General features: G+C 33.8%; 1 protein-coding gene across 2 annotated transcripts in view; it reads right to left on the bottom strand.

Moving 5' to 3' along the window:
• Positions 1-13,037, bottom strand: part of LOC121372694 — a 56,854-nt gene that overhangs the window by 834 nt on the left and 42,983 nt on the right. For both annotated transcript variants that reach the window (XM_041499155.1, XM_041499156.1), the window contains exons 15-21: positions 12,804-12,859; positions 11,559-11,993; positions 9,166-9,411; positions 6,080-6,322; positions 4,735-4,902; positions 3,939-4,068; positions 27-1,402 (exon numbers count right to left, since the gene is read on the bottom strand). In XM_041499155.1, the coding sequence (XP_041355089.1) occupies positions 54-1,402; positions 3,939-4,068; positions 4,735-4,902; positions 6,080-6,322; positions 9,166-9,411; positions 11,559-11,993; positions 12,804-12,859 (2,627 nt within the window). In that variant the 3' untranslated portion in view covers positions 27-53. The remainder of the gene's footprint in view (positions 1-26; positions 1,403-3,938; positions 4,069-4,734; positions 4,903-6,079; positions 6,323-9,165; positions 9,412-11,558; positions 11,994-12,803; positions 12,860-13,037) is intronic.

Below are 13,037 nucleotides of genomic sequence, written 5' to 3'. Positions count from 1 at the left end.
ATTTTAATTAGACAAAACATACATACCTCAAAGAGGGTTGGTCTTCAATATTTTTACCCAACACTGGTGGCTGGTTTCTGCTTGGTAGGACCTGGATGATGTCCTGTATCATTTCTGTTTTGGCCATCTTTGAGACGATTGTCATTTCTCAAAATTTCTTTCTTGGCATTAACAAGGCCAAAACGTTTCAAATATTTTCCACTGATCTGGCTTGAGTCTTGCCCTTGTGGATCTTCCAATATGGGAAGTTTATTTTTAGGGTTAAAGGCCCTAAGACGATCTATGGCAGCTTCCATATCATCGTCAAAATCAAAGCTGCGTTGCTGCAGACTGTGCTCTGATGATGTGTTATCTTTGTCTGTTGCTTGTTTGTCTACTGATGTTTGGTGTTCAGCAGATCTTTCATCTTCTGAAGATGCTGGGTATATATTCAGTGAATGTTCATCTTCATGTTCCAAAGACCCCAAATATTCGTCCGGAAATGTTCCATGTTCTGAAGATGCTGGTTGTTTGTCCGCTGATTTTTTATGTTCTGAGGACACCACTTTTATATGTGGTGATTTTTTATGTTCTGAGGACACCACTTTTATATCCGGTGATTTTTCATGTTCTGAGGACACCACTTTTATATGTGGTGATTTTTCATGTTCTGAGGACACCACTTTTATATGTGGTGATTTTTCATATTCTGAGGACACCACTTTTATATGTGGTGATTTTTCATGTTCTGATGATACCACTTTTATATGTGGTGATTTTTTATGTTCCGAGGACACCACTTTTATATGTGGTGATTTTTCATGTTCTGAGGACACCACTTTTATATGTGGTGATTTTTCATATTCCGAGGACATCACTTTTATATGTGGTGATTTTTCATATTCCGAGGACATCACTTTCATATCCGGTGATTTTTTATGTTCTGAGGTCACTACTTTTATATATGGTGATTTTACTAGTTCTGACACCACTTTTATATGTGGAGATTGTTCATGTTCTGACACCACTTTTATATGTGGTGATTGTTCATGTTCTGACACCACTTTTATATGTGGTGATTTTTCATATTCTGAGGACACCACTTTTATATGTGGTGGTTTTTCATATTCTGAGGACACCACTTTTATATGTGGTGATTTTTCATATTCTGAGGACACCACTTTTATATCTGGTGGTTTTTCATATTCTGAGGATGCCACTTTTATATCTGGTGAAGTTTTATGTTCTAAAGATGCCACTTTAACATCTGGTGATTTTTCATGTTCTGAAGATGCCATTTGTATGTTTGGTATCTGTAGATGTTCCAGTGATGCTTGATGGTGAACCGGTGACTGTGTTCCGTGTTCTAGTGATGCTGAATGTTGCTTCAGTAATTCTCTTTTTCTCCTTGCTTTGTATGACACTGAAATCAAGCAACAGTAAATATTATAGTATACCTACATATAACTGTAAAAGCTTTCAAGCACCTCTAATACAGTAATTGTTGTTAAAAAAGCAGTCATGGTTAGGTTTTTTCTTTTATGTTTCCAAGTGCATTTTACCTTGTGTTCCTGTTTGCCATTTTGTTGGCATCTTGTGTTTATTAATAAATTACCTATAGGAACTGTTAGTGTTGTATGACGATTTGATTCTGTGCCTTAATACTGGCAGAGAAAAAAAAGAGAGCTACTTCAGTCTTTTAAAAATAAAATTACATACCAATATGAAACAAAATCAGCATAGATTAACCAAATATTTAGGTTACCCTAAGTGACAGTGTACCTTTAACAAAAATGATTACTGTTATTTTATTATTTAAAAAAATATTAATAATATAAAAACCTCTCATAAGACGAAGTAATTTAAATACTATATAACTTAAAGCATACCAAGATTACTTGGCATTTGTTTGCTTATATTTATTGCGTACACGTTTATTTACCATATGTAAGTTACTTCTGCAAGTTAACATTTACTGATTTTTTTGTTTTGTTGTTTGCAAAAACTATTACTAAAACATAGCATGGCTAATCTGCCCATTATAAACAAATATGTGATGTCAGCTGGAGAAAACAAATTTGTGTGGTTCCTCTTGTGCATGCATTTGAGCATGGAGAAAAAAGAAGGAATGATTTGGTCAATCAAACTTGACAATGGTTGAATGGTGTTGTTTGGCCACTTTTTAGAATTGTTATGAGGTTTTAAAAAGAAGGGACCAACCTTTTGTTCCCTAATGACTGTTATATCTCAGAACAAAATGGACTACAGTCTGGTCATTTTAAAAATATTTATGAATGCAAAACAAAAACAAAGTCATTCAGGTCTTGGTTGAAGATTCTGGTGTTTATTTAGTTTGTTAATATTAATGAATAAAATGAGTTGATCATGATATGCTGTATTGCATGTGTGTCCATAAAAACAGTGATCCAACACAAAACACCACTCACTACAAATGCCCGCTGTGTACCAAAAAGCAACATTTACACTACAAAAACTACATTGGTCAATTCCTAGAATGATAGTCTTTTTATCTTTTACATTTAATATCCCTGAAAACTTGTGCAACTTCATTTCAGAAACCAGTTTTTATTACATTAGGCATGTCTCTAGTTAGTATTGAGGTCACCAGTTTGTACAGAAGGATTAGTTGACGATCCAGCTTTTCATTATCATATAAATAATTACTGAAGATATGTATTACATGTATATACACCGATAGAATTATTTGATCTCGGTTTTCATGTTTGATTGTTGAAATCGCCACGTCTTGCTATCTTTTCTCCACACTTGAAACCTTGAATGCATCAAACAGTCGAACCAAGCGATTTAATGTTTTCCCCTCTGATGTCATAGCTGGTTGTAAAGGGCAGGTAAGCCATGCTATGTTTTTACATATAATTTTTCAGCTGCTTTTTTTTTGTCACTTAAAAAGGAATAATTGCACATTATCAGCAAGACTTTTAATTATTAATATGATAATTGTTAAGACGTATAATAGTCTTATTAATTATTTTTAATAACAAACAACACTGCTGTGTCATTTGTGGAATCCTTTAAGTGGTTATAGCATCAACGATCACACCTCGGTCAATTCTTCGTGTCTTTTCCAATCCCAGACAGTGCTACACAACTGGAACATTAAAGACTGTGGACTATGCTGTCCTGCCTATAAACGATTATTTGATGTCTATTCACTAGGAACCCTGTACCTACCAGCCTGTAGTCTGATGGCTTAACCACTGCACCACCAAAGCCGGTAGTAGGAGTAGTGTATGTGGTGGCAATGAGCTACCTTTCAATCACCTTGGAAGCAAGTGTTAAATTGACCATAAGTTAAACACCAAATGACCCTGGCTTAAATTAAGCTGAAATGTTGTTAAACATTCCTTTCTCTCCATAATAACTAATTATGGAACAATGGCATATTGCATATTAAGTTTCTTTCCTTTTCTGTTTATATCTGGACTTTTTTTATACGGTTTAGCTCCAATAATAGGATCATTACTATCATAATTTTTCTCAACTATCCCATTTCTATTCTATCTACTCTCTACCTTCTATTACAATTAATAAATACTAATTATGTTAAATACTTTATGCCATTGGCCATCTTGTTTAGGAAAGCACTTATATATGCTCTGCCTGTTGTGCAATCCTTTTTACTTTTTTCTGATCAATAAAATATCTCAAAACAAAAACTTTATTTTATCAGTCAAGCATTGTGCATGCACCTTAGACTGGTCCTAAATAAAACATATTGGCCCAAATGTACAAAGACTCTTTTTTGTCTTAAACACATGTAACTTCATACATCTACAATACTTAAACACCTGTCAACAGGCTCCGTAAATTAGGTCCCTTTAGTTTAGCACTATTAAAACAGCACTGCGCTATTATATACGAGCACATGGTTAGTCTGCTGTAATTGAAGGAGAAACAAGATAGGTAATGGTGATCACCTTGTATTCGTTGGGCTGGTTTCTTAGAGTTGCGAATTTTAAACAGGTCTCGCTTCAGCTGCTCCACCTGTTTTAACAGCTTCAACTGGAAATTCTTCATTGATTTGATCAGCGGAATATTATGTATGAGCTGTAAAAAAACAAACAACACCAATTATTAAAATGATTTTGCACATACATGCACATGTATGCACATGTGGAATTTCATGCACCCACATGATAACAAACAAGAAAAATGACCAATTCTCATTGGCTAATAAATCCTTTCGTCTCGAAGACTATTTTGGCAAGCCAAAGCAAAAAATCAATGTCATAAAAGATTTTAAAATCTATTTAATTCACCCTCTCTCCATCCCTTCAGCAGTTATTGTAATATCAATACTGGCGGTGGATTTACCACACCTTCACTAAAATTTTTAGATATTCATAAATGTATAGAATTATTATTTATTATGTCTTTTACATTTTCACAAAAACTAAATATCAAACAATAAACAGGCAACCTTTAATAAACAAGGTGAGCCATTTCCGCCAACACCCTTGTTTGCTTGTTTTCTTTTGAGTGAACGGAGCTTCACAACATGTTGTATAGTCATACTGTGAGGTAATACAGTTACTGCTAAAATGGACCCAAGTTATTGAAAGGCAAAGAAATTAAGTTATCAATGTTTTGTTTCACACAACTCATATCTTTTTTAGGCAGAACCCTACACTATGCTGTACCTGTCCTGTTCTGTTATGTATGCATAATAATGGAAATCAAGAGATAGAGTTTTTAAAACCTATTATAACTTACTGGATGCTTCCTGCTGTTCAAAACGTCTGCCGACAAGCGATGCATCTGGTTCTCGAACTTCCCGAGGTGATGCATCACTTTTATCTGCTTCTTCTCAAGGTTGTGCAGAGAGTTCAGAACATTTTTGTACACAGTAGCCATCACTTGGATTTTCATCAGCATCTGACGCTGGAAGCAAAATAATATATATTTTTTAAATTAAGCCAAAATTAACTTAATCATTAGGTTCATACATTAATATTTAATTTAACAATATGTACATCATTAAATATTTTTGCAATCAAAGCTGATATTTGAAAACCACTTTGTAGAGTTTGTCCTAGACAAATGTTGAAAATCCATGAAAAATAATAAGAAAGTGTTGAATATCAAAGATAAATGTTGATGAAATTGTGAACATCAAATAATAAATAATGAGGAAGTGTTGAATATCATAAATAATGAGGAAGTGTTGAATATCAATAAGAAATAATGAGGAAGTGTTGAATATCAATAAGAAATAATGAGGAAGTGTTGAATATCAATAAGAAATAATGAAAAAGTGTTCAATACCAATAATGAGGAAGTGTTGAATATCAATAAGAAATAATGAAAAAGTGTTCAATACCAATAATGAGGAAGTGTTGAATATCAATAAGAAATAATGAAGACATGTTGAATATCAGTGATAATAATGATGGAAATTATTTTTTAATAATGATGGAATTAACAAACAAAAATTTTTGTAGGATGGGATGGATTATAAATACCATACACGACTCTTGAAATAAAGTTAACATAATGTAACCTAACTACAAAATCATCCTCTTGAATTAAATTAGGTAAACTAAATATCATACCAGCCTGCTGACATAAAGTTTAACTTTAAGTAAACTAACTACAAAATCATCCTCTTGAATTAAATTAGGTAAATAAATATCATACCAGCCTGCTGACATAAAGTTTAACTACGTAAACTACCTACAAAATCATCCTCTTGAATTAAATTAGGTAACTAAATATCATATCAGCCTGCTGACATAAAATTTAACTTTACGTAAACTAACTACAAAATCATACTCTTGAATTAAATTAGGTAAACTAAATATCATACCAGCCTGCTGACATAAAGTTTAACTTTACGTAAACTAACTACAAAATCATCCTCTTGAATTAAATTAGGTAACTAAATATCATACCAGCCTGCTGACTTAAAGTTTAACTTTACGTAAACTAACTACAAAATCATCATGTTGAATTAAATTAGGTAAACTAAATACCATACCAGCCTGCTGACTTAAAGTTTAAATTTAAGTAAACTAACTACAAAATCATCCTCTTGAATTAAATTAGGTAAACTAAATACCATATCGGCCTCCTGATCATGGTAATCCATCTTGAGTCGTTTGTTGGCTTCCACCAGGGCCACAACACTAGATTTGGTTTCTTGAGAAGAAACCTGCGCACTCATCAGATCCTTCACGAGCCGTGACAGGTCTGTCCTGGAGTAGGTCAAATCCTGTTTTAGCTTCACGTGGGACTTTTTCAGCATGTCAAGGTCAGACCGCATAGTGCGTAACTGGCTTGTCGTCTCGGCATTATCCGCAGACTTAAAACACAAAACAAACATATACATAAAAGTGAGTCAGCTAATATGCGGTACTAACCTTTTTGTACTAGATATTGAGGGGCAAAGTTAAGGTTTGTTTTTGTTTCATTGACACTGTTAGAGCACATTGATTTATTAATCATTGGCCATTGGATGTCAAACATTGGAAATTTTGACATACAAGTCTCACAGAGCAAACCCACTACATTTTTCCATTAGTAGCAAGGGATCCTTTATATGCACCATCTCACACAGGATAGCACATACCATGGCCTTTGATATACCAGTCATGGTGCACTGGCTAGAACAAGAAATAGCGCAATGGGCCAACTGACGGGAATTGATCCCAGACCGACCATGCAGCCTGGGCTTCATCCCTCCAGACAGGTAAGGTGTATCATAAAATATTGTTTGTGTCCAGTTACCCGACCGACCCTAATTTGAACCTGCCGACCATAAAACATTTTTTGTATATCCAAAAATGTTTTTTTAATATAACAACAATTTCCACGAAAACATTCCAAAACTATCACAAGCACTAATTTGGTGTAATTTAGGGGATAACCCTACTGTGTTTTCTGATTTGCTGACATATATCGGTGGTTTTACTGTCGCAAATTTAGCTTTATTGGCGACCCGTTAGCCACGAAATGTTTCCTTCTAACAATTGATTGAGTTACTTCCCTTCAAATTGAAGTTCGGTAACTTTCGTGAGATATCGGACGAAGAGTCGGAAAATTGTTTTCACGAATATATGCGATCTTTTCCGATTTACTCTACATCTAGCGTAGCGAGGTGTTCCAATTAATAATAATAATAATAACTACATTTAATGATTTACTCCAGCGACAAACTGGCCTTGTAGAAATTTAATGACCTTCTGATAAACTAGGGGAGGGAATGTTTACTGATACTGATGGTGTTCACTGCCAAATCAAATGATTAAATATGTCAGTTAGATCGCAATGCGTTTCGTTATTTTTTGTAAGTGGTCACTGGGAACTTTGCGAGTTTCCGCTAAAAACTGTCAGAATGACCATGTGTTTGACGTCCAATAGCCAATGATATTAAAGATAAAAATCAATGTGCTCTAGTGGCGTCGTTAAATAAAACAAACTTTACTTTTCAACATTCGTTTGAGCATCCTGAGCATTTGTACTGCATTTCTATTCATTGGACCAATTGATTGCTTCAAACCAAGTGTGTACTTTAATACTGGATGCATACAGAATAAAACCAACATTGCAAATTATAAAATTGGTAAGTCTACCATTTTTTAGATACACTAGGAAAGATAATATTCATAAAAAAATTTTAAATGTTATTGTTGGACAGATAAATATAGAACCCTTCTTTTCAGTTTTCATTAAAAGAAATTGTTATAACTTATTTACTGGTTTCTATCCAATTAAGGTTCAACCAAGTCTGTCCTGGACCAGTACAGAAGTCAAGTGTTAGTATGAGAGTAAACCGTCTGCCTATTATTAAACAGCAAGGGGTCTTTTGTATGTACTCTCCCACAGATAGGTTAGCACCATGTTGCCCTCAAAATCAAAATGCCTTGCCTTTTATAAATTTATAAGTTGCCCATGTAAAAAGAAGCCTTTAAACACACCTATGTGGATAGTACTACATATTTCCTTTTTTTAATTAAGTTATGAAATAGATATAAAAAATAAAATGGCCATAAGGTTTTTGTCCTTTTGAAAATTGTATAATGTAAAAAAAGCCCTTATATTTAAAACTGCACATAAAATATGCCCCCAAAACGTCACTTTACCATGCCTTACTTCATTTCTAGGGAAAACACTGTGATGAATGGTATTGTTGGTTTGCATAATGCATTTCTATACATGCAAAGGTTATTTTGGATACCGGTAGTCAACACCTTTATTTAATATCCATAAATAAAATTATTTTCCAAAATAAAATGTTTTTCCTACCTACCTACCCTATATTTTTCCAGGATGTAATAGGAAACAAAAAAAATATTTGGGAGGGGGGGAGGGGGGGGGGGGGGGGCCTAATACATCATACCAACTTTGTTGTACCAAATACTGAGAGGCAAGTTAAAGGGTCATCCTATCCACAGATCTACTATACCGGTACAGTTATATACAACAGGTAAACAACAAAAACAATGATTATATAAGTTTACAACCTTGCAGTTAGAAACCTTGCATTTTTTCTTCTTCTTTTAATTATGATTTAAAATTAAACAATATGTTAATTCATCTAGCCAAAGGAGAATAAGGTAAATATTTTGAGCATGGTTTTAGATATTTTTTCAATCATCTACAGCTATACACTTATAACAGCCTGGCCAATGATGTCTTGAAATTATCATAGCACTACGATATTATAAAACTGTCATAGGTTATGATTTTATGATATCGTAGAGCTAAGATAGCTTCGAAAATCTGGGACCCATGTACATAGATATGGAACAAAATCGCTCATTTGACCTCTAGGTCATCATCGTACAATGAAGATGAAATAACAGAAATAATAGCTTTTGCCCATAATTTTTATGGACTGCAAGATAAAAATAATAACGAGTTAATCATGTAGGATATGGGCTTATCCTGTTTAGGCCAAATGGGAAATTCTGCTCAACAAGCCCTGCAAAATTTCCCATTCTTACTGTCACAGAATAAAGCCTATATTCTACATCATTAACTAGTTATTTTTTATTTAATATTCATTTTAAACATGATTTTTTCTGTTTTGTGATTTTATTTTAAATTAGGTACAGCGTCAGGGGATGGTTCGTAAACAGATTTACTAACAGTGATTATCATACTTTATGTTACTGAATGTCAATTAATGATCCGACTTATTACCTGTGGATTTTGCAGTCTCGTGACATCATTTCTGACGTCCTTCAGTGTTTTGGCGAGAGCCTGAATGGCATCATTGAGAACTTTACGGTTTTCTTCCTCCTCCATAAGACGCCCACCCCACTCGTTGTTGGTGTCAGTAATGTGACTCAGTCGTCTCTCATTAATGGTGATCTCGCGATCTATGGCTTCAAGAGCCTGACCCAGGACTTGCTGGTTTTTCCGCATCTTTATCAGAGTAGGGTTGATCTGGATTAATACAACGAGGCTATGTTAATGGCACAGATCCTAACTATAATGCAGAGTAAAATATTTTGGTTATTACAGCTTTTTCACTATTATATTTGACATACTTACAACTTCTTGGTGGTCATGGTGTTTGTAGAAGCTCAAAATTAATTTCATGCGAACAGACAAGGTACATCCCTCCAGAATTAGTATGAGCATCTTTAAGTCTCAGATCATCCAGAGTTAAACAGATGTCACCACTAACAAGACTGGTACAACATACATACCTCATCATTAACAAGAAAGATGAGCGAAAGCTATCGGGTCAGTAAGAAATTAATTCTGCACATGACAGTGGGTTGGTTGCTTATTTTTCAAACATCCATTTCCAGCAATAAATGTAGAACATACCTTTTGTTTTTCAATTCTCCGTTCTTTGCCACCATTCAGAATGTGCCTGGATTTTTAATTAAACATTTAAAAACAAAAAAGTAGCTCCTGCAAAGAATGTTTACATTAGAACAGTACACATCTGATGTCACATGACCACTATAAAGCAGTTATGTTAATAGTAGCAACATAGAAACGCTTGACAGCCAGTGATGTAGATCTTCCTCAAGTAAGACGTAAACTTGTATTTATTTTCACAGAAAAAAGTAAAACATATAGCTTGAAAGATTGGTTTGCTGAAGCTCACCTGATACAACATTATGTAAACCTCGCCAGCTAACAACAATATCAAAACCTGATATTCTACTTTTAGTGTCTCAAGAAAGATTAGATTTAGCTAACCAAGTTACCCTCATTAAATAAAGAATTTATTATTATTATAATTAAAAAAAATTGTTTTAATTATTATTATAAATGGATCAATTAATCACTCCCTTCAATATGTTTTCACGGTGAGGTCTAGTTAAAGCTGTTGTACACCAATCTGTTAACTACAAATAGCCCACATTAAAAAAAAACATAACCAAGCAGATCTAGGTTTAAAAAAAAATTACAGGAAAAAATTAATTAATTCACATGATCTTAGTAGGATCTTTTCACTAAAGTATAAAATTAAGAAAATATTCAGGTTGCACTAAACTACAAATTCTGAAGGTTTTTCATCTTTTGCTGGGGGGGGGGGGGGGGGTTGGTATAAATTTCATCCTTCATTCTACGTTCTTAAAAAACCTTTGTTCTTAAAAAACCTTATCTATCAAGAAGTACAATTAGAGTGACATTAGTATTTAAAAAGAAAAAAGAAAGGTACTGTAAAACAGGTATTATTCATGAATGTGTAATTTTCGCGTTTTTAATTTAGCCGTGAAAATTACACTTACGCAAATAATAAAATCCATTAGAACAAAAAACAAAAAAACAACAAAAAGAAACAACTGTTTAGCAATTTTGGCATGCTGTTCTGCATCATACAGTCTATATTCACTGTGTTTTTGTTTACGATTTGTAGAAGTGTTTAATTTATCAACGGCATCATTGGCAACGGCAGGCCTGTGTCGATTGAACTTTTTCGATCGTTAAACACGTTGAAGGGTCAGGTAAGCCAACAGTTTCAGGTTTTTCCGCACTTTTTTTAACCACTGCAAAATTGAGTCTGCCATAACGCTGTTTTTGTGAAGAATGATAAATGTAGGTGATTTTTGGAACAGACATTCTTATTAATTAACTATATGATTATACGTGTTGATATTAAGCAATAATGTGCATAATAATTGGCCAATCAAAATAAGGGACACAAATGGTTTTGTAAATTTCTGGAAAAATGTCATCGACAAGTGACAAAAACAAAAGAGGTGAGACGTTTTTAACAACCAGTGTTTAAACATTAAAACAAGATTACTAGTACATGTGTTTGTCTTTATTTCACACTTTGTGGAGTTGATTGAACAACATCCTGGATTAATTTCATTAATTGTACACACAGTGTGGTCGTCGCTGGACATGTGGCTGCAGCACTTAGCGGAGTCGCTCAGAAAGGAATAATATTACGTATACCTCTGTTGACCACTCTAGTGTCGATTTAATGTTATGTACCAAAATATAGTTTTGTACGTGTTAGTAATTTAAAAAAACAAACAAAAAACAAAAAACAAACACCATGACACCAAGAAAATTAAAAACCGCGAACTGCTTGCATTTTACAGTATCTATGAACTAGTCACCTCAATTTTGGATTTCAAATCCATCAGTTGTCTTCGCATTGTAGTGATCTCCCTTTCAAAAGCAGGATTAGCAAATTCTTCCCCTGTCAACATCTTAGACATCTTTTCACTCGACTCCTTGGCTGACTGTACGTTTTTATCAATACCGGAGACCTTATCAGCCACGCTTGCCACTGCCCCGGCAATCTCTTTCTGGTACTCAGCTAGGTTTTTAACCTTGTTACCTAATGCTTCCTGCTTTTTGTCCATAAGAGATACCTCTTTTATTAAACGTGGATTTATATTTTTGAATTTTTTAATTGTATGTGCTAGCAGTTCAATGCGCCGTTTGGTACCAATTTCCTTTATTCCCAGATCGTGAACAATATTGTCCTGTGATTCCTTGTGAGAGCGCAGAGTTTCCACAGAATCAACATCACTTGCAACTTTCTGGATCTGTAATTAAAATTTAGAAATGTCCAGAAAAAAGATGTTTATGTAAAGGTTCAAGTGTTTACAGGGCAGAGGTAGTACAGGAAAGGAAAAGGAAGCCACTTGTTATTTGTAAGGCAAGTGTTCAATAATAAAATACAAGTACTGAACATTGGTGTATAAGTATACAGTCAGTGACACATAATTATACATTTTACAGTCATGAATTTTATGCTAACCCAAATAAATGTGCTTCATTTTTGTCACATTATTTTGATGGTATTGTATATTATAAGATTCCATCATATGCAGTCATGTTGGACAGAAAAAGTACACTTGAGGTGGTGGACATTTTCACCACCAAAGGTATACTTTTGTTATCCCATGCGACTGCATATGATGGATTTTTTCTCTCATCCATTCAGTAAATAAACTATTATTTTACATGAATTCTACGTGTATAGTTTATTTATGATTAAATTATAAAATAGAAGTTTTTTGTAAATAATTTCAGTTTCATTTGACATTAAGAAGAAAAGTAAGTGTTTTGGAATAACAAAACCCCCACTATTTTTGTGTGAAATTTAGAAAACAATCGGCTGTGAAATAAATAACTTGAATTGAATATATAACAGTATAAACCGACCTGTATTAAGCAACCACCTGACTTAAAGGCCACGTTGGATAAGCCCTTTGATGGCTGCTTAACACAGATTTGACTATATTTATTTTATTTTCAAATTAGCTTTTTAGCAATTTAATTCAACATAATTTGCATTGGTAATTTGATGAATGATGTCCTTGAACATATCTAAGCAGGAACAACAAGTGTACCATTCGTTTAAGTTGATCCACCTGATTCACCGAATGACTGGGCACTATAACTGGTTCTGCAAAATATTAACATAAGAATGGTCAGACAAAATCAATATCAACAAGCATTCTGAGAGTACTGCTAAAGAAATATATGACCCCATCTGGGACCAACATATTATTGTCTCTCCTAAATTAAAGGGTCATTACTCTGTGAAAAATGTGTAAATCGTCATGAAACTTAAACTTGATCTG

The sequence above is a fragment of the Gigantopelta aegis genome, chromosome 4 (genome assembly GCF_016097555.1).
Source record: "Gigantopelta aegis isolate Gae_Host chromosome 4, Gae_host_genome, whole genome shotgun sequence".
Taxonomy (NCBI): domain Eukaryota; kingdom Metazoa; phylum Mollusca; class Gastropoda; order Neomphalida; family Peltospiridae; genus Gigantopelta; species Gigantopelta aegis.
This window is presented reverse-complemented; position numbering and strand designations above follow the sequence as displayed.